Genomic DNA, 20212 nt, shown 5'->3' on the forward strand with positions numbered 1-20212 from the left:
CACCCTAAGACCTAAAGAAAGAAATAGGACCTAATACATTAATAGTGGGTGATCTGAACACCCCTCTCTCAGTATGGGACAGATCTTCCAGGCAACAAGTTAACAAAGAGACACAGGATTTAATCCACACTCTAGAACAACTGTACTTGGCAGATATATACAGAACATTTCACCCAACAGCTAAAGAATACACTTTCTTCTCATTAGCTCATGGTACATTTTCCAGGATGGGCCACATATTATGTCACAAAACTAGCCTCAGCAAACTTAAAAAAAGTGAAATCATTCCAACTATCTTTTCAGACCACAATGGGCTAAAATTGGAAATAAACAATAAGCAAAACTCTGGAAGCTATACAAATACATGGAAACTAAATAATAGGCTCCTGAATGACCTATGGGTCCAAGAAGAAATTAAGCAGGCAATCAAAAATTTCTAGAAACTAATGAAAATAAAGATGCATCATACCAAAACCCATGGTATACTGCAAAATCAGTACTAAGAGGCAAATTTATTGCAATAAATGCTTATATCAAAAGAATGGAAAGACTTCAAATAAATGACCTAATACTACACCTCAAAGAACTTGAAAAACAACAACAATCCAAACCTAAAGGTAGTCGATGGAAAGAAATAATTAAGATCAGAGCAGAACTAAATGAAATAGAGACCCACAAAACAATGGCAAAGATTAACAAAACAAAGAGTTGGATTTTTGAGAAGATAAATAAAATAGACAACCCATTAGCTAGGTTAGCCAAAAAAAAAAAAAAAAAGAGAGAGAAGACCCAAATAACAAAAATATGAAATGAAAAGGGAGACATTGCTATTGATACCACTGAAATACAAAGAATCAATAGAGACTATTATAAACAACTGTATGACAACAAATATGAAAATCTGGAAGATATGGATAAGTTCCCAGACACATACAAACTACCAAGACTGAACCAAGAAGAGATAGAAAACCTGAACAGACCGACATCAAGCAAGGAGATTGAAGCAGTAATTAGCAATCTTCCAACAAAGAAAAGTCTGGGTCTGGATGGTTTTACAGCTGAATTCTTTCAAATGTTTAAAAAGGAGTTAACACCAATTCTCCTCAAACTATTCCAAACAATTGAAACAGCCACTACTCTCCCAAACTCATTCTATGAGGCCAACGTAACTCTGATACCAAAACCAGATAAAGAAACAACAAAAAAAGAAAATTATAGGCCAATATCCTTGATAAACCTTGATGCTAAAATCCTTAACAAAATATTAGCAATCAGGATACAGCAACATATTAAAAAAATTATACACTATGATCAAGTGGGATTCATCCCAGGGATGCAAGGATGTTTCAATATACAAAAGTCAATAAATGTGATACATCACATCAATAAACTCAAGGACAAAGACCACATGATTATCTCAATAGATGCTGAAAAAGCATTTGACAAAATTCAGCATCGCTTCATGATAAACACTCTCAACAAATTAGTTATAGAAGGAAAATATCTCAATGCAACAAAAACCATTTATGACAAGCCCACTGCCAGTACCTTTCTGAATGGGGAAAAACTGAAGGCCTCTCCCTTAAGAACAGGAATAAGACAAGGATGCCCACTCTCACTACTTCTATTTAACATAGTACTTAAGGTACTAGCCAGAGCATTCAGGCAAGAGAAAGAAATAAAGGGAATCCAGAATGGAAAAGACGAAGTCAAACTTTCTCTATTTGCAGATGACATGATACTATATATAGAGTAACCTAAAGACTATCAAAAAACTCCTAGAGCTGCTTAATAACTTCAATAACATTGCAGGATACAAAATAAATGCCTCCAAATCAGTAGCATTTATATACGCAAATAATGAATTAATAGAAAGAGAAATAAAGAAAGTAAGCCCATTACAATTGTCACACACAAAATAAGATACCTAGGGATCAATTTAACCAAGGAGGTGAAAGACCTCTATGACGAGAACTACAAACCACTTCTGAAAGAAATTAAAGAAGACACAAAAAGATGGAAAGATATTCCATGCTCTTGGATAGGAAGAAATAACATTGTGAAAATGTCTATCCTACCCAAAGCGATCTATAGATTCAATGCAATCCCCATCAAAAAACCAATGGCATTCTTCACAGAAATGGAAAAAACAATCTTACCTTTTATATGGAACAACATAAGACACTGAATAGCCAAAGCAATCCTGAGCAGAAAAAAAAAAAAAAAAAAGTTGGAGGCATAACACTACCTGACTTCAAATTATACTACAAAGCTATTGTACCCAAATATGGTACCGGTATAAGAATATACATTCAGACCAGTGGAGTAGAATTGAGAACCCAGAAATCACCCCTCAGGCTTATAGCCATCTGATATTGGACAAAGGCAACAAAAACCTACATTGGGGAAAAGATTGCATATTCAACAAGTGGTGCTGGCAAAACTGGATATCCATATGCAGAAGAATGAAACTAGATATGCATCTCTCACCATACACTAAAATCAACTCAAAATGGATTAAAAACTTAATAAGACCTGAAACTGTAAAAATACTAAGGGAAAGTATAGGTGAAACACTTCGGCAATTATGTCTGGGCACAGACTTTATGAAAATGAGCCCAAAAGCACAAGCAGCAAAAGAAAAAAATAAACAAATGGGACTATATCAAACTAAAAAGCTTCTGCACAGCAAAGGAAACAATCAACAGAGTGAAATGACAACCTACAGATTGGGAGGAAATTTTTGCTAACTATGCATCTGACAAAGGTTTAATATCCGGAATATACATAGAACTCAAGCAAGTATACAGTTAAAAAACAAATAACCCAATTAAAAAATGGGCAAAGGAGCTGAATAGACATTTTTCAAAGGAAGACATACAAATTGCCAACAGATACATGAAAAAATGCTCAACATCAGTAGTCATCAGGGAAATGGAAATTAAAACTACATTGAGATAACACCTCATTCCAGTTAGACTGGCTATAATCAAAAAGATGGTGAATAACAAATGCTGGTGAGGGTGTGGAGAGAAGGGAACACTGCTAAACTGTTGGTGGGAATGTAAATTAGTACAACCACTATGGGACACAGTGTGGAGGTTTCTCAAACAACTACAGATAGATCTTCCACATGATCCAGCAATCCCACTTCTGGGTATATACCCAGAGGAATGGAAATCATCGTGTCAAAGGGATACCTGCACTCCCATGTTCATTGCAGCTCTGTTCACAATAACCAAGATATGAAACCAACCTAAATGCCCATCAGCGTATGATTAGATAAGGAAACTGTGGTATATATATACCATGGAATACTACTCTGCCATAAAAAATAATGAAATACTCCCATTTGCAACAACATGGATGAGTCTGGAGAACATATGTTGAGTGAAAGAAGCAAAGCAGAGAGGAATAAATGCTGCATGTGCTCACTCTTATGTGGGAGCTAAGAGAGAAAGGAAGGAAGGAAAGAAAGATCACAGTAGTGCATTGGTCGTACAGAGGGAGGGAACATTCCTAGGGCTATAAAGTGGCATCGGGGGGAAAGAGGGAGGGGGAGTGAGGTGGGGGGATAATTGGGTAGGGGACATGGTGTACAAAAGTAATTTTGGGTAGTGGATATGGCCCCAGTATGAATCTGGCCCTCACATTATGGACACAAAGGCTGACAATTAGCTTTGTATCTCATGAATATTCATAACAAATAAATTAAAAAAATATTTTGATGTACTGTTTTGATCTACTGTTTTTAATAAAAATTCTCTGCCTTGTAAATGGTTTCTTTTATTGTGATGGGTAAATAGATTGTTCCTCACTTGTCTTTTTAACTTTCTTGTACCTGGAAGAACTGTAAATTTCTCCCCCTTGCTTGTTTTTGCCTTCACCATATGGTTTCTAAACAGCTCCCATCCTTTCCTTTTAGTTCCCGTCTTTCCCAAAGCATTACCTTTCCTACAACTCCTTTACTTTATTGTCCCTAGCCCACACTGTGGTCAGGGATCTGGCCTCCCTGCATTCTTCTTCTGGACCTCTACACTCAAATATCTATACTTTCTATTCCTTGCCATAGTTTTAGATCAATATTAGGCCTGTTGCTAGCTTTTCTCTTCTATCTACCTCAAAGATTTTTTGACTAGCCTTGCTTTCTGCTTAGACTATGGCTCATGATGGAAGCGTGGGAAATAGCCTGCTAGGATTTGGTAGTGTGTGTGTTTATTTATTTATTTATTTATAGGTGATTCACATATAATTCTATTTGACATAATTTGAAGTTTGGACATTTTCTGTCTTCTGGTTTTACTGAGAGTTTGGGTTTTGTGTAATTTCATTTTTTTTTTTAAAAATTGAGTGTGGGTTTTTAAAGAGATTTAGTAGGTATATCAAATTTCTTTGGTAGATATTACCTCAACTTCCCAGAGATTTTTCTTTCTTTGTTTTGAAAGAAAAGCAAGATATAATCCCATTTGTTTATTTTTCTTCTGTTGTTTATTTTTCTTTTGTTGCCTATGCTTTTGGGGTTTATTCATAAAGTCATTGCCCAGCCCTAAATCCTGGAGTGTTTCCCCTATGGTTTCTTCCAGGAGTTTTAAAGTTTCAGGCCTTATATTTAAGCCTCTAATCCATTTTGAATTGATTTGAGAGGTATGGATCAAGTTTCATTCTTCTATAAATGGATATCCAGTTTTTCCAGCACCATTTATTGAAGAGGCAGTCTTTTCCCCAATGTATGTTCTTGGTGCCCTTGTCGAAAATCAGTTGGCTGTAAATTCGTGGATTGATTTCTGGGTTCTCTATTCTGCTCCATTGCTCCATGTGCTTGTTCATTTTTATTTTTTATTTTACTTCTCAAAAAACATTGTAGTTGATTTTCATGCCCCTTTACCATTCCTCTCCCCCACCTCTTCTTGGCTCAGTTTTGGTAGTTTGTATGTATCCAGAAATCTTTTTGTTTCCTCCAGATTTTCAAATTTGTTGGTATATAGTTGTTTATAGTAGTCTCTAACGATTCCTTGTATTTCTGAGGTGTCAGTTGTAATATCACCTTTTTCATTTCTAATTTTTTGTTATTTGGGTCTTCTCTCTTCTTTTCTTAGTTAATCTTGCTAATGGTTTGTTGATTTTATTTGTCTTTTCAAAAAAACAACTTTTGTTTCATTGATCTTTTGTATTGTTTTTCATGTTTCTATTTCATTAAGTTCTGCTCTGATCTTAATTGCTTCTGTCTACTAACTTTAGGTATGGATTGTTCTTGTTTTTCTAGTTCTTTAAGGTGAAATGTTAGGTTGTTTATTTGCCATCTTTCCATTCTTCTGAAGTAAGCATTTATGCAATAAACTTCCCCCTTAGTACTGCTTTTGCAGTATCCCACAGGTTTTGGTATGATGTGTCATTATTATCATTAGTTTCAAGAAATTTTTTGAGTTCCTGTTTAATTTCTTCTTGGACCCTCATATTACTAAGTAGAATGTTGTTTAATTTCCATGTGTTTGTATAGTTTTCAGAGTTTCATTTACTATTGATTTCTAATTTTAATCTGTTGTGATCAGAAAAAGTACATGTAATAGTTCCAAGTTTTTTTGAATTTCTTGAGACTTGCTCTGTGACCTAACATGTGGTCTATCCTGGAGAATGTTCCATGTGCTGATGAGAAGAATATTCTGAGGTTGTTGGATGGCATGTTCTGTATATATCTGTCAATCCAATTGGTCTAAAGCATTGTCTAGATCTTGTGTTTCTCTATTCATTTTTTGCCTAGATGATCTGTCCAATGATGAAAGTGGGGTGTTCAGGTCCCCCACTGTTATGATGTTAGTGTCTATCTCTTTCTTTAGATCTAATAAGATCTAAAGATCTTTGCTTTGTAAATCTGGCTGCTCCAACATTAGGTGCATATATATTTATGATTGTTATATCTTCTTGATGGATAGATCCTTTTATCATTATATATTGGCCATCTTTATCTCTTTTTATGGTGTTTTCTTTAAAGTCTATTTTATCTGATATAAGAATAGCTACTCCAGCTCATTTTTCATTTCTATTTGCATGATATATCTTTTCCCATCCTTTCACTCTTAGTCTATGTGTGTCTTTACAGGTCAAGTGAATCTCTTGAAGACAGCATATTGTTGGGTCCATCTTTTTAATTCAGTCAGCCAGTCTGTGTCTTTTGAATGGGGAATTTAACCCTTTACATTTAGAGTTATTATTGAAAGTTGTTGATTTACTCCTAGCATTTTATTGGTTTTTGTTCAGATGTCATGAGTATCTTTTGTTCCTTTCTTTCTAATTTTCTGTTTGTCTTCTGTATTTGTTGGTTTCTTGGGGTGATGGATAAACTTTTTTTTTGTCTTTTGTTAGCATTTTTTGTTTTGCTGGTAGGTATTCTTCTTTCTTGCATATTCATGGCAGTGATGGCTGTTTTTGTGGTATCAAACCCAGTACTACCTTGAGAATTTCTTGTAGGGCTGGTCGTGTGGTAGTGAACTCCTGCAGTTTTTCTTTGTCTGAGAAATGTACTATTTGTCCTTCATTTCAGAAGGATAGCATTGCTGGGTAAAGTATTCTTGGCTGGCAATTTTTGTCCTTTAGTGTTTTGAATATATCATCCCATTCTTTTCTGGCTTTTAGGGTTTCTGATGAAAAGTCCGATGTTATTTTGATTGGGGTTCCCTTATAGGTGACTTGCTGCTTCTCTCTTGTAGCTTTTAAGATTCTCTCTTTGTTTTTGAGTTTTGTCAGTTTGATTATCACATATCTTGGAGAGGACTTTTTTGGGTTGAAAGTGTTTGGTGATCTTTGGGCTTCCTGAATCTGGAGATCTGTGACTTTCCCTATACCTGGGAAGTATTCTGCTATTATTTCATCAAATATGTTATCAATGCCATTTCCTTTTTCCTCCCCTTCTGGAATGCGCATGATTCAAGTATTTGAGTGCTTAAGGTTGTCAGTTGTCTCTCTTAGATTTTCTTCATTTTTTAAAATTCTTTTTTCTTTTTTCTGGTCTGCCTATGTTAATTCAAATAGCCTGTCTTCAAGGTCAGAAATTCTCTCTTCTGCTTGTTGAAGCCTGCTGGTTAAACTCTTTGTTGTGTTTTTTATTTCATTGAATGAATCCTTCAGCTCCACAAGCTCAACTACATTCTTTTTCAAGGCATTGATTTCTTTGTATGTTTCTTCTTTCAGATCCTGTATATTTTTTCTCATTTCCTTGTGTTGTCTAACTGAGTTTTCTTGTATCTCATTTCGTTTCTTTAGAATAGTTACTCTAAATTCCTTGTTTGTCATTTCATAGACTTCCTGTTGTATAGGATCTAGTGCTTGAGAGTTATTATTTTCTTTTGGTGGTGATGTACTTTCTTGATTTTTCTTATTTCTGGTATCTTTCCTTTGATGTTTTGTCATTGTGACCAGGGGTATCACAGTCCACTTGTTTCACCCTGATGCCTGGCTTGGATCCTGAAGGGATTACCTCTTCTGGGCAGCAGGAACTAGCCCGAGCCGGAAGGTCCACCCCACCTGTCTTCTCCAGCTTAGCTGGCTGGCTCAGGGTGTGTGAGCCCCAAGGCTGTTAAGTCTCTCCTGGCTGCGGGACTGGCCAGGCTGGAAGTCCCACCCTGCCTACCTTCTCTGGCTTGGCTGACTCAGGGTACGGGAGCCCCAAGGTTGTTAGAGACCTAATAGAACCATCCTTGGCAAGAAGTCCCATCCCACCTGCCTTTTCTGCCCAGCAGGCTTGGGGTGTGTGGGCCCAGAAGCTCTAAAGTCTTTCTACACAATGGGAGCAATCTGAACTGGGGTCCCATGGCAGGTGGCTCCTGTCTGATCTAGTGCAGATATCAGGTCCTCAGTTGCTGCTCCTCAGTTGCTGCAAATTGGTCACTCTGTGGGAGAGAGCAACACCAGGAACCAACTACTTTGCCATCCTGACTGGAACTCCCACGTATGTGTTTTTATGCCAGTACCATGTTGTTTTTGTTGCTATAGATTTGTAATATAGTTTGAAGTCAGGAAGTGCAATGCCTCCAGCTTACTTTTTTTGCTCTGGGTTGCTTTGGCTATTCAGGGTCTTTTGTTGTTCCATATGAATGTTAGGATTGCTTTTTCTATTTCTGTGAAGAACGTCATTAGTATTTTGATGGGGATTACATTGAATCTATAGATGGCTTTTGGTAGTATGGACATTTTTACTACATTGATTCTTCCAATCCAGGAACAGGGAATGTCTTTACACATTTTAGTGTCTTTAATTTCTTTCAGTAGTGATTTGTAGTTCTCATTGTAGGGATATTTTACCTCTTTGGTTAGATTTATTCCTAAGTGTTTTGTTTTTTTGGTGACTATTGTAAATGGGCTTTCTTGATCTCTTTTTCTTCTAGTTTGGCTTTGGAGTATGAAAACGCCACTGATTTTTGTATATTGATTTTGTATCCTGCAACCTTACTGAATTCATTTATTAGCTCTAAGTGTCTTTTGGTAGAGTCTCTTGGGTTTTCTGTATATAGAATCATGTCATCTGAGAACAGGGATAATTTGATTTCATCTTTACTTATTTGGATGCCCTTTATTTCTTTCTCTTGTCCAATTGTTCTGGCAAATGCTTCCAATACAATGAGAGAGCGGGCATCTTTGTCCTGTTCCTGACCTTAAGGGGAAAGCTTTCAGCTTTTCCTCATTCAGGATGATATTGGCAATGGGTTTATTTTGGAAAAATAGAGAATACTCTCTTAAGGAATGAATAAGGTTTAAATTTTAATTAATTAATATCTGTCAATTTTTAAGGTGTAGAAATATGTCAGACAAAGATATCTGCTATGACAACTATTATTATTTTCCTGCCATTTTAATCAATACAAAGTGCATGCAACTTAAATGAGAGGAATAAAGATTAACAAGTAGAAGCTGTTTTTTCCTAACTAAGAAACAACATATGCCACAGGACTCAAGAGAATTCAATTAAAAAAATTAATGAGAAAATTGAGTAAAGTTGCCAGACAGATACATAAAAAAATATTTATTTTCAATGAAAATTTCAATAATAGTAATATTGTTAATATGATGTCATATTTATTGATTTAAGTATGTTATACCATCCTTGCATTCTTGGAATAAATCCCAATTGATCATAATGAATGATCTGACTAATGTGGTGTTGGACGCAGTTTACTAGTATCTTGTTGAGAATATTTCCATCTATTTTCATCAGGGATATTGGCTTGTAATTTCTATTCTTGTTGCCTCTGTGGCTGATTTTGGAATCAGAGTAATAAAATGAGTTGGGACGTATTCCCCCCTTTTTAATTTTTTGAAATAATATGGAGAGAACTGGTATTAGTTCTTTAAGTGTTTGGTAGAATTCGGCAGTGAAGCCATCAGGTCCTGGAAATTTTCTTTAATGGAAAACGGAATTACTAATTCAATTTTCTTTCTTGTTATTGGTCTGTTCATAATATCTATATTTTTTATTATTTAATCTTGGTAGGTTATATTTGTCCAAAAATTTATCCATTTCTTCTATGTTATTAGATTTGTTGGCATATGGCTGTTCATATCAGTCTCTTATGATCCTTGGTATTTCTGTTGCGTCAGCTGTAATGTCTCCTTTTTCTTTTCTAATTTTATTTATTTGAGGCTTCTCTCTTTTCTTTCCTTGGTCAGACCAGATAAAGTTTTGTCAATATTATCTTTACAAAAAAAAGAACTCATTGTATTGCTGATCTTTTAAATTATTTTTTTAAAGTTTTTATTTCATTTATTTCTGCTCTGAGCTTAATTATTTCTTTTTCTGCCAATTTTGGCCTTAGTTTTTTGTTGGTTTTCTTGTTCCTTTAGGCGCCTCATTAGGTTATTTATTAGCAATGTTTGTTCCTTTTTGGTATTAGACATTTATTGCCATAAACTTCCCTCTTAGAACTTCTTTTGCCACATCCCACAAATTTTCATATGATGTGTTTCCATTCTAGTTTGTCTCAAGGAATTTTTAAGTTTCCCTTTTAATTTCTTCATTAACCTATTGGTCGTTTAGGAGTATGTTTTTTAATTTCCATGTACTTGTAAAGTTTCTGAAGTTTCTCTTTTTGTGTTGATTTCTAATTTTATACCATTGTAATCAGAAAAGACACTTGAGATGATCTCTTTTAAAATTTGTGCTAGCTTGTTTGGTGGCCTAGATATGATCTATCCCAGAGAATGTTCCATGTGTAGTTGAGAAGAATGTGTACTCTGCAGCTGTTGCATAGAATGCTCTGTAAATGCCTGTAAGATCCATTTGGTCTATAGTGCAGTTAAATTGGATGTTTCTTTGCTCATTTTTTATCAAGATGATGTGTTTATTGTGGAAAGTGGGGTGTTAAAGTTCTCTACTATTATTGAATTGCAATCTAACTCTCCCCTTAGGCCTAATAATGTTTGCTTTATATATCTGGGTGTTCTGGTGTTAGGTTTACATATATTAACAATTGTTATATCCTCTTATTGAATCGATCTTTTTAATCATTGTATAATGATCGTCTGTGTAACTGTTTATAGTTTTTTATTTAAACTGTATTTTATCTGATTTAAGTATGGCTACTCCCTGTCACTTTTGGTTTTGTTTTGCATGGAATATCTTTTTCAGCCCTTCACTTTCAGTCTATGTTTTTCTTTAGTAGTTAGGTGAGTCTCTTGTGGGCAGAATATCACTGGGTCTTTTTTTTTGTCATTATTCATTTTGCCACTATATATCTTTCAATTGGAGTGTTTAATTAATTACATTCAAGGTTGTTACAGATACATAGAAATTATTTCTGTCATTTTTTTGTGTTCTGGTTGTTTTGTAGATCCTTAGTTCCTTTTCTCTTCTCTCTCTCTCTTTCTCTCTTTTTTACCTCTGTAAATTGGTGGTTTTCTGTGATGCTAAGCTTTGTATTCTTTCTCTTTTTCATTTGTGTGTCTGCTGTAATTTCTTTTTTGGTGGTTAACTAGGAGCTACCATAAAGAGTCCTGTAGTCATAATAAAGCATTTTAAGCTGATAGCACTTAACTTTGGTCACATGAAAATACTTTAGGCTCCTTACCACCACCACCAATTATATTTTTGTTGCCTTAATTTACATTTGTATCTACTGTATGCTCCTTAGGCACTATTGTAGCTGTTGTTGTTTTGACCATTTTGACTTAAAACCTTCATATTAGGGGATTGAGAGGCTTACACAGCAACATTACTTCATTGGGGTTTTCTGAGTTTGAATTATGAATTGACCTCTATAGGTGAGTTTTGTACTTTTTCATATTTTCATGATGGTAATAGTTGTAGTGCTCCCTAAAGCATTTCTTGCAAGGCTGTTCTAGTAGTGATGAACTACCTCAGCTTTTGATTGTCTGGAAAGGTCTTTGTAATTCTCTCATTTCTGAAGGATAGCTTTGCTGGATAAAGTATTCTTGGCTGATGCTTTTTTCCTTTCAGCACTTTGAATATATCATCCCATTCTCTCCTGTCCTACGAAGTTTCTGTTTAGAAACGTGCTGATAGTGTAATGGGAATTCCCTGAAAGTACCTCAGGATAAACTTAACCAAGAAAGCAAAAGACTTGTATACTGAAAATAACAAAACACTGATGAAAGACAGTAAAGAAAATACAAATAAATGGAAAGATATCCCATGTTCATGGATTAGAAGACTTGATATTTTTAAGATGTCAGTTCTATGCAAATCAATCTACAGATTTAAGTGACGCTAGGAAAATTTGACAGCTATGTGGAAAAGATGAAGGCTGGACTTTTATCTTACAACGTATACCAAAACTACCTCAAAATGAATCAAAGACCTAAATGTAAGACCTAAAACTATAAAACTTCTAGGATAAAACATAGAGGGAAATCTTTATAACATTGGATTTGGCAATGATTTCTTAGACATGACATCAAAAGAACAAGCAACAAAAGGAGAAATAGAAAAATGGCACTACATCAAACTTAAAAACTTCTGTGCATCACAAGATACAACTAACAGAATAAAAAGGCAATCTAAAGAATGTGAAAAAATGTAAATCAGTATCTGATAATGGGTTAATATCCAGAGTTTATAAAGAACTCCTATAACCCAACAACAGCAACATAAACATCACTGTACAGGTAGCTTCCTGCAGGGAATTCAAGGAGGGAATCAGGTTGTCAACTGGGATGATGACTTCTCCCTCCTCCCTGGGAATGAGGCCTGGCTTGTCTTCACTGATCTATGTGTCTCTCCCTTGCAGGGTCTTGGGCTGAGGTTGTGTTCACTCAGCCCCAATCTGTGTCAGGGTCTCTGGGGCAGACAGTCATCATCTCCTGCACCCGCAGCAGTGGCAGCATTGATGATGGATATGTGCAGTGGTACCAGCAGCGCCTGGGCAGTGCCCCCACCACCATGATTTATAAGGACAATCAAAGACCCTCCGGGGTTCCTGATCGGTTCTCTGGCTCCATCGACAGCTCCTCCAATGTCGCCTCCCTGACCATCTCTGGGCTGCAGCCTGAAGAAGAGGCCGACTACTACTGTCAGTCTTATGATGGCAACAACAATCACACAGTGCACCAGAGCCATGGGGAAGTGAGATGAAAACTCCTCAGAGCTTCCCCAGCAGGAAGAGTTGCTTTTTCCTGTCTCCTGCTTGAATGCTTAAGTTGGAATTGTTTGTACAAGAATCCCTATATTTTATTTCCCAAAATAAGAATTTCTCCTTCAATGTCATGGTGGATGATCTTCTAATCTCTTTGCAATCACTTCATGAAGAAGATTTAATTCAAAACAGGGTTTTCAAACCTTGGCACTAATGCTAATGTGGACTGGATCATCCCTTGTTATGGGGGCTCTTCTGTGGATTGTAGGATGTCTGGAAACATCTTTGTTCCCCAGATGCCAGTAGCAACCTATTCTCCAAGTGTGACGAACAAAAAATTCTCTAGACATTGATAAATATACTGGGGGGGGGGGGGCAAAATCACCATAATTTGAAAGTGACTGGGTTAAGAGACTATGTTCTTAGCTTTTAGGAAGCCTTTGGCTTTGAATTCTGTTTATGCCAGTTAGCTGGATGTAAGGCTAGATGTATTATTCCTCTGTGCTCCTGCTTTCTCATCTTTTAGAGAAAACAGTTGCAGAGAACGCGAGTGTTTGTTTTGATAAGTGAATAATATTCCAAGTACCAGAGGTCAGAGAACCTGTTACTCAATGAGATGGAATCTCCTCCCAACCAGACTGTTGAGTACAATTTTCAGCCAGAGGAAGTCTGTAATTAAAACTTTAATCTTTATACAAGCTTATGAAAATATAATGCATCCATTTTTATTTATTCAGGGAGTAGTTTTCAAGCATGGATACAAAATGAAGAAAAATACGACAAGGTTCTATTCTCTCAGAGTCTACGTTTTAAGATGCGTATGAGGCAGCAGGCCAGCACAGCTGCACAACTGAGTGCACAATAATGTCCTTTTTTTCCCACCAGATTGTCTGGGTTCAGCCTTTGGCTCTGCTACTGTTTGCACATCCTTTACCTCCACTGTGCAGTATAGTCTCCATTAACAACATGTGGATATTTATGTTTACATTTAAGGTCATTAAAATAAAATAAAATATAACATTCTGTCAGTCACACTGGTTGAATTTCAACGGATCGATGGCCATGTCAGCTTAGGGGATACCGTATTTGATAGGCCAGATATAGAACATTTCCACCACAGCAGAAAATTTTACTAGACAGTCCTGATTTAGACAATTCACATAGCATTTCCTTAATTCTGTTTCCTGACCTGTAAAGTGAGGATGTCTAAAACCCTAAAAATCTCTAATACTTTTCACAATCTCCAACACCCCTCTACTCCCAAATTTCCTCAAGAACCCAGTTGAAGGACATTCACTTTGAGAAGATTTCCTAAGTGCTCCCTGTAGTGAGTGTGTCTAAAGCCCCCTTTTCTATTATGGCATTTAAAAAGTATGTACTTTGCTTTTGACTTATAGTGACTTTTTTTCTTTGAAATAATAAGCTCCTCAAAAACACAGAGCCCATTAATATGAATAATATTGAACCAAGCCTAGAGCAGGCACATGAACATCTCAATCAATATGTGTGGAATCACAGTGAAAACATGAGATAGGGAAGACCCAACCAGCAGGTGCCACAAGGACCTACAGGGGGCGCAGTAGGACAGTTTCTGGAACCCCGTAAAGGGTGTTCACAGGTGAAGTCTCCAAAGGATTTTGAGTCTTTGTGGGGTGGACGGAGGGAGGTGAACGCTGTGCTCACTGATGGGCACTCGGCAGCTGTGTTTTGTGTGTGTGTTGTGCCAACAGCTGTTTCCTCTCAGGTCCTGCCCATCAGGCAATTCACTCTGCACAGGCCCCCAGTCTGTTTATAAGGGCACACTGTGGTGGCAAAACATTTGTATGAGCAGGTCCTTCTTTGTAAGGCTACAGGGGAAGGATTAGACAGGCCTGGAGAAGCCCAGCCCCTCTGGGGATCAAGAGAGGTGTGTCCATGATGGCTTGGATGCCTCTCCTCCTCCTGCTCCCCTCTCACTGCACAGGTAGGCTCTGTTCTCAGACATCAGGGTCAGCTTCTCCACCAGGGCCCATCCGCCTGGCTCAGACTCCCAGCAGGCTAACCCTGGTATCTGTTCCACCACCTGCAAGTGTCTGTGTCTGCAGGTTCCCTCTCGCAGCCTGGGCTGACTCAGCTGCCCCCTCTCTCAGCATCTCTGGCAGCATCTATGAGCATCTCCTGCACCCTGAGCAGTGGCTTCCATGTGGGTGACTTCTAGACATGCTTATGCCTGGAGATGAGGGGGAGCCATCCCTGGTATCCTCTGTAGTACCACTCAGATTTTAATAAGCACCAGGGCTCTGGGGTCTCCAGCTGCTTCTCTGAATACAAAATGCCTCGGCCAGTGCAGGGCTTTGGCTCAACTCTGGGCTGGAGCCTGAGGACAAGGCCGATTACTACTGTGGGATCTGGCACAGTGGTGCGTTTCATAGTGACACAGACAGATGGGGAAGTGGGACAAAAACCCCACAGGTCGTGGTCTATGACTCTTACTTTGTTGATGTTGAAATACTTCTACACTACTTTTATAAAAAAAATCTCCTCTCAGGATTTCTTTTCCAGTTTTTACCAAATAACTATAAAGACTAAAAAACATTTGCTCAAACCAATACAATTACACTATAGACTGAATCTGAGAGGAATTTCTGCTGCTAACCTACCTATGGATCTCATTTATTTTTGCACAGAGGGCAGCCTATGGGGAAGAATTCTGTATAGTTAACACACGAGCAGACCTGTAGTCCTCAACCCAGGATCTCCTTTGTGCATCAGATCAGCTTAGTTAGCCATAAGGGAGACTCCTTGCCTTTCCTCTAGAGTCCACTGCAGGCTGTGTCTCCCAAATGTTTTTCAAATCCATTGTGAAATTTAACAGCAGTGGCAGTCAGCAGCAGATCCTGTCCACAGAATTCTGGGAAAAGTAACACTAAGAATTAAATTTCAGTTGTGAAGATGGGCTTGGGAGGAAAAAATAGCAAGAACCTTCAAGAACCTTTGGCTGTGGAGTTTGAAAATGACATGTTTTTACATGCAGTGGTTTACAGAATCAAATAGAGTCCAAGGAATATATGGACATTACTTTTCATTTTTGGTGGCCACCCTAGTTAGAAGTTTTACTGTTAAAGCTTTTTAGACAGTAAAGTTTGCATCCCTATAAATGTCGAGTTATACACTCCCTGTTATCAAAAAATAGTGATGCATGTTATTTAATGAAGTTTAAGATTAAAATATGACATGTAAAGGAGAAAAACAAAATTTGTTTCTATAGTAAAACCAACTATATCTTAAAATGAATCATCGTGGAAATGTTTGGTAACTGAATGACCACAGGGCTTATGTTCTGTTCAACGATGTGAGGAACGGTCTTGAAATAGGAGACCGTTGTGCACTTTAAATTCATTCCTCACAATGATTCTGAATACACGAAAAGGGTAATGACATTATCATCTATGAACAATGTTTTCAACGTAAAAATCTCTATAGCACTTGCTTGTTGTTGGAGGATTTTCCTATTTTAACATGCTTTTGATAAATGAGCTATATTTTTGTTGAAACACATACCATATTCATTTGCAAACCTTAAGCATCGTCTCTGCAGTCATGTACCTTATCTAACGTACTTTATCTGCTTTTATGACATTGCTATTTTCTAAAAGACATTGGAAACCTCAGAGTATTAATTTGCTCCTCTTTTTCTCTTGTACTGTGCATCTAGTTGGCCACCATAGCCGGAGAATAAAATCCTATAAATGGGTCATAGTTGCTCTTTCTAATTCTACAGCTCTTGTGTTCTGTCGGAAGCCGTGTGTCCGTGGACTCCGGTGTGGGAATGTAAGGAGGACGGTTCCCCGTTCAGCAGAGCTGCAGAGAGTCTCCGAATGTGCGGCAAGGGGTCCCGCAGGAGTTTTCCCCAAACTCCCTATTCCGGTGTTCTCCGGATTGCATGTACTCATCAACCCCCCCCTGGAAATAACTGGATGTTTTATGGGAATGTTTATGCTCTTGTGCATCTGGTGTGAGGTGGCGGTTGTACCCTTGAATAACGATACAAACAAAATTACATTTTTCTTGGTGAACGAAACTGGTTTTTTGGAAAACTTCTCAGTTAATAAAAACAAGTTTGATTTGATGAATGAAACCCAGGCAAAAATGTTAAAAAGTACACCTGGGTCTATGATTTGTTCCAACTTTTGCTCCAAAAAACAGGTACAGAGAGAAGCCAAGAGGCCTTTCTGTACAGATGAATGGATGGGGCGGTGAGAAAAAGTAAAATAACAATAAGTTTCCTGTAAATTTACCCAAGGTTCAGGTTGCCTGGGTCATTATTTTACCACACATGGGTTTGGTTTTCACTGTCAGAGATGACAATTGTGTTGGTTAAATATTAAAAGTCTGGTGGGCTTTTGGAGAAAAAAATGGCACGCTGCATGTAGGAGCTGATAGACCCCCTCTTTCTTACACAGGGCCGTATAGAGAGGACAAAGATATGGTAAGGTAAAACTAAATATGAGTAAAAAATCTAAAGTTTTGTTTATGGAATAATTAGTTAGGTTTGGGCCCCTAAGTTCAAAAATTTTTAAACAAAGAATTGTTTGACACAGTTAAATCATATTAGAAAGGGATGTGACTTTTTAAAAAAATAATTGTTGCTTTCAGTTGATTAAGATAAAAAATTAAAATCAAAACAGGTGATGGATATATAAAAATCATATGTTGTATAAGGGTTAAATGTTTTATTCAAAAACCACACGTGCTGCCAACCGTGAGGTCTCTGGCCACTGGCCACAGACCTCGGTTTGAAACTCTTGCTTGCTGGTTAAGTGTGTTTCACTCTAAAGAATGATACGTACTTTTCTGGGAGATTGTGATTTTGTGACTGACTGGGAACAATCGGTTGGGGTAACTCACTACTTTCGTCACTTTAAAAAATATGTATTTCTCTAAAGATTATGATTTATAAATAATGACATGTAGTTCTTTAAAAACTTATGATTCAGTGTGATCAAAAGACAATGATTTAAGTATTGTATTGATCAATTTTATCTTCATAGTTTAATATTAACCTAATGAGAAATGTTTGCTTTGTGTCATTGGAGCATAGATATGATATAAGTAAAGGAGAGTGGCTTTTGTTCGTTGTCCACTGATGCACTAGACATCATCGGTTCTTTTTTTTTTTTTTTTTCCTCGCGGACTCCACACATCCTTCTCGGGTTCCAGGAAGCAGCTGGAGCTGGACTCTGGCACTGTTCTATGTGACCTACACTGTTCCTGCACGTGTCACAACTGGCGAAGTCCATCCTCTATTCTGTGAAATCTTTATGAAACAGAAGACTGAAAAGGCCACTTCTTTCTTTTTTTTCTTTTCTCTTTTTTCCTACTAAAAATATCATGATATCCCTAAATCCATAGAGGATAAAATGGCCAGTCCTCAGTGTGGTGACCTCCCTTTGACATTCTGGCCACAACTCTGCAGCCCTGGGGTGGGCTTACACCCCTCACCCCATCCACTCCGACTCACATCCAACCTGGATTTCCCCACAAGCCACTCAGCTTGTGATAGTTCATCAAAGTAACTATAGAAACAAATACAGATTTTGTTACTAGGAGGAGTGCTACTGTACCAAATACTAAAAATGTGGAAGTAATTTTGGAATTAGGTAAAAGGTAGACAATGAAAGAATTTTGAGAATGATAGAAAAAGCCTACATTGCATTGGACACATCATTATTAGAAATATGGATGTTAAGACTCTGCTGGTGAAGACTCAGAAGGAATTGAGGAATATGTACTGGAAACCAGAGGAAACGGGATCCTTGTCGTATGTGGCAGGAAACTTGGCTAAATTGTGTCCGACGCTTGTAGAGACAGCAGAACTTGGAAACGATGGGCTTGAATACTTAGCGGAGGTTCCCAGGCAAAGTGTTGAAGGTGTCACTCGGTTTCTTCCCGTTTATGGTGAAATTTGTGAGTAATTAAGTGAATTGAGGGAAGACTCTGAAGCAAGAGGGAACTAAGCCTTGACATTTGGAAAATTATCAGAATATTTTTTTGGCCCGGCTGACAATTTCCTGTTTGTTTCCTCCTTTCCTGGGAGACCCCAGAGGTAACTCATCGTCCCCTGCTGTCCATCTGCCTCCTTCCTGAGCCGGGCTGGGGTCCAGGCCTCCCCCATGAGGGATGTTTCAGTCACAGGGGCCTGTCCTCTGTACGGATACAGGTGTCTTCTCCCACAGGTGTCTCCAGAGAGCACACAGGTGATCCTTGCTCACTTAAATCATACGTAGTGGGAAAAGCCAGAACTAATACCTCTTCGCTCTTCAGTTTTCAGGGAAGGCCCCTAACCTCTGAGACCCTCATTTCACTCCTTTTCCTACAGTTTCCTTCCACACTTTTGGTGAAGTTCAAATGATGTGACAGTATTTGTTAAGAACTCTAGGGTGCGCGGTGCTCACCGAGGCTGCATCTTCTGGCAGACAAGGCTCACTGCTGAATCACTGTGCTACTGTGGCTGTCGTTCCAGGTACCCCTGTGCTTTTCTGCAGAGCATCGCCTCTTCACCTCTTCTCTACACGGTGGGTGCCCCAGGCAACACGGCAGTGACCTCCCCCTCCCCCTGTGGCTCTTCTCTTGCTATAGCCAGTGAGTCAAACATGCAGGTGACTGTGTGCTCACCCCTGCCTGGCTGTTCTTATGAAAGCTCACCAGGCCTAACAACCCTCAACTTTCATTCCATTCCATCTGTCACCGGAGGCAGCTATTTGCCCATCACACTTTGCAAGGGGGCTCAGGGATACAGGCAGCCCATTTTGTTAAATTATTATTTTTGTTTATTTATACATAGTTATGGGGTACAGAGTTGACTATCAGTATTTGTGTACAACATGCGATGATCAAATCAATATTATTAGAATGTTCATCATTACAAATCATAGTTACTTTTTGTGTTCCTTACCCAATTATTCCCTATTCCCCGACCCCTTCCCCTTGCCCACCTCCAGTAACTATAGGTCTGTTCTTACCTTTTGAAAGTCCAACGTTTTATTATGGTCTTTCTTTGTCTGTCTCTTAGCTCCCACTTATGAGGACATGCGGTATTAAATTAATTTTCTATTGAAACATAAGGATTACACATATTTATGGGGTACACAGTTTTATTTCAATACATGTTTGCGATGTGTGATGATCAGGATAATTAGCATATTAATCAGTGCCAAACTTAATCATTTCTTAGTGGTGTGAACATTTGATCTCTTCTCTTCTAGTCACTTGATAATGTGCAGTAAATCATCGTTAATGATAGATTCTGGGTTGACTGTGCACCACTATAACTTATTTTTTCTATCTAGCTGTAATTTTTTATCCATTAACCAGCCTCTCATTTCTCCCCTTCTCCTCCCCTTCCGATCTCTAGTAACCATCGTTTTTGTCTTTTTAACAGTTTATCTTTATTTAGCTCTCACATATAAATGAGAAAATGTGATATTTCCCCTTCTGTGCCTGCCTTATTTCACTTAAAACCTAATTTTCTCCAAGTTCATCCATGCTGCTGCAAATGGCAGAATTTTGTTCTTTTTTATGGCTGAGTAGATCCCATTGTGTATATATACCATATTTTCTCTATTCAGTCATCTGTCAGTGGACATTTAGTTTGG

At 37.8% G+C, this 20212-nt stretch overlaps 1 gene segment (V, D, J or C); it reads left to right on the top strand.

The window, feature by feature from the left end:
- Nucleotides 1-5345: 5345 nt before the first annotated feature.
- LOC134370770 (immunoglobulin lambda variable 6-57-like) lies at nt 5346-12577 on the top strand (the record flags this gene model as incomplete). The annotated part of the segment is given in 2 exon segments: nt 5346-5373; nt 12234-12577. Coding segments are annotated over 2 exon segments (372 nt in total), but the record flags the coding sequence as incomplete, so codon positions are not given.
- Nucleotides 12578-20212: the final 7635 nt, after the last annotated feature.

This window comes from Cynocephalus volans, chromosome 2, assembly GCF_027409185.1.
Source record: "Cynocephalus volans isolate mCynVol1 chromosome 2, mCynVol1.pri, whole genome shotgun sequence".
Lineage (NCBI taxonomy): Eukaryota > Metazoa > Chordata > Mammalia > Dermoptera > Cynocephalidae > Cynocephalus > Cynocephalus volans.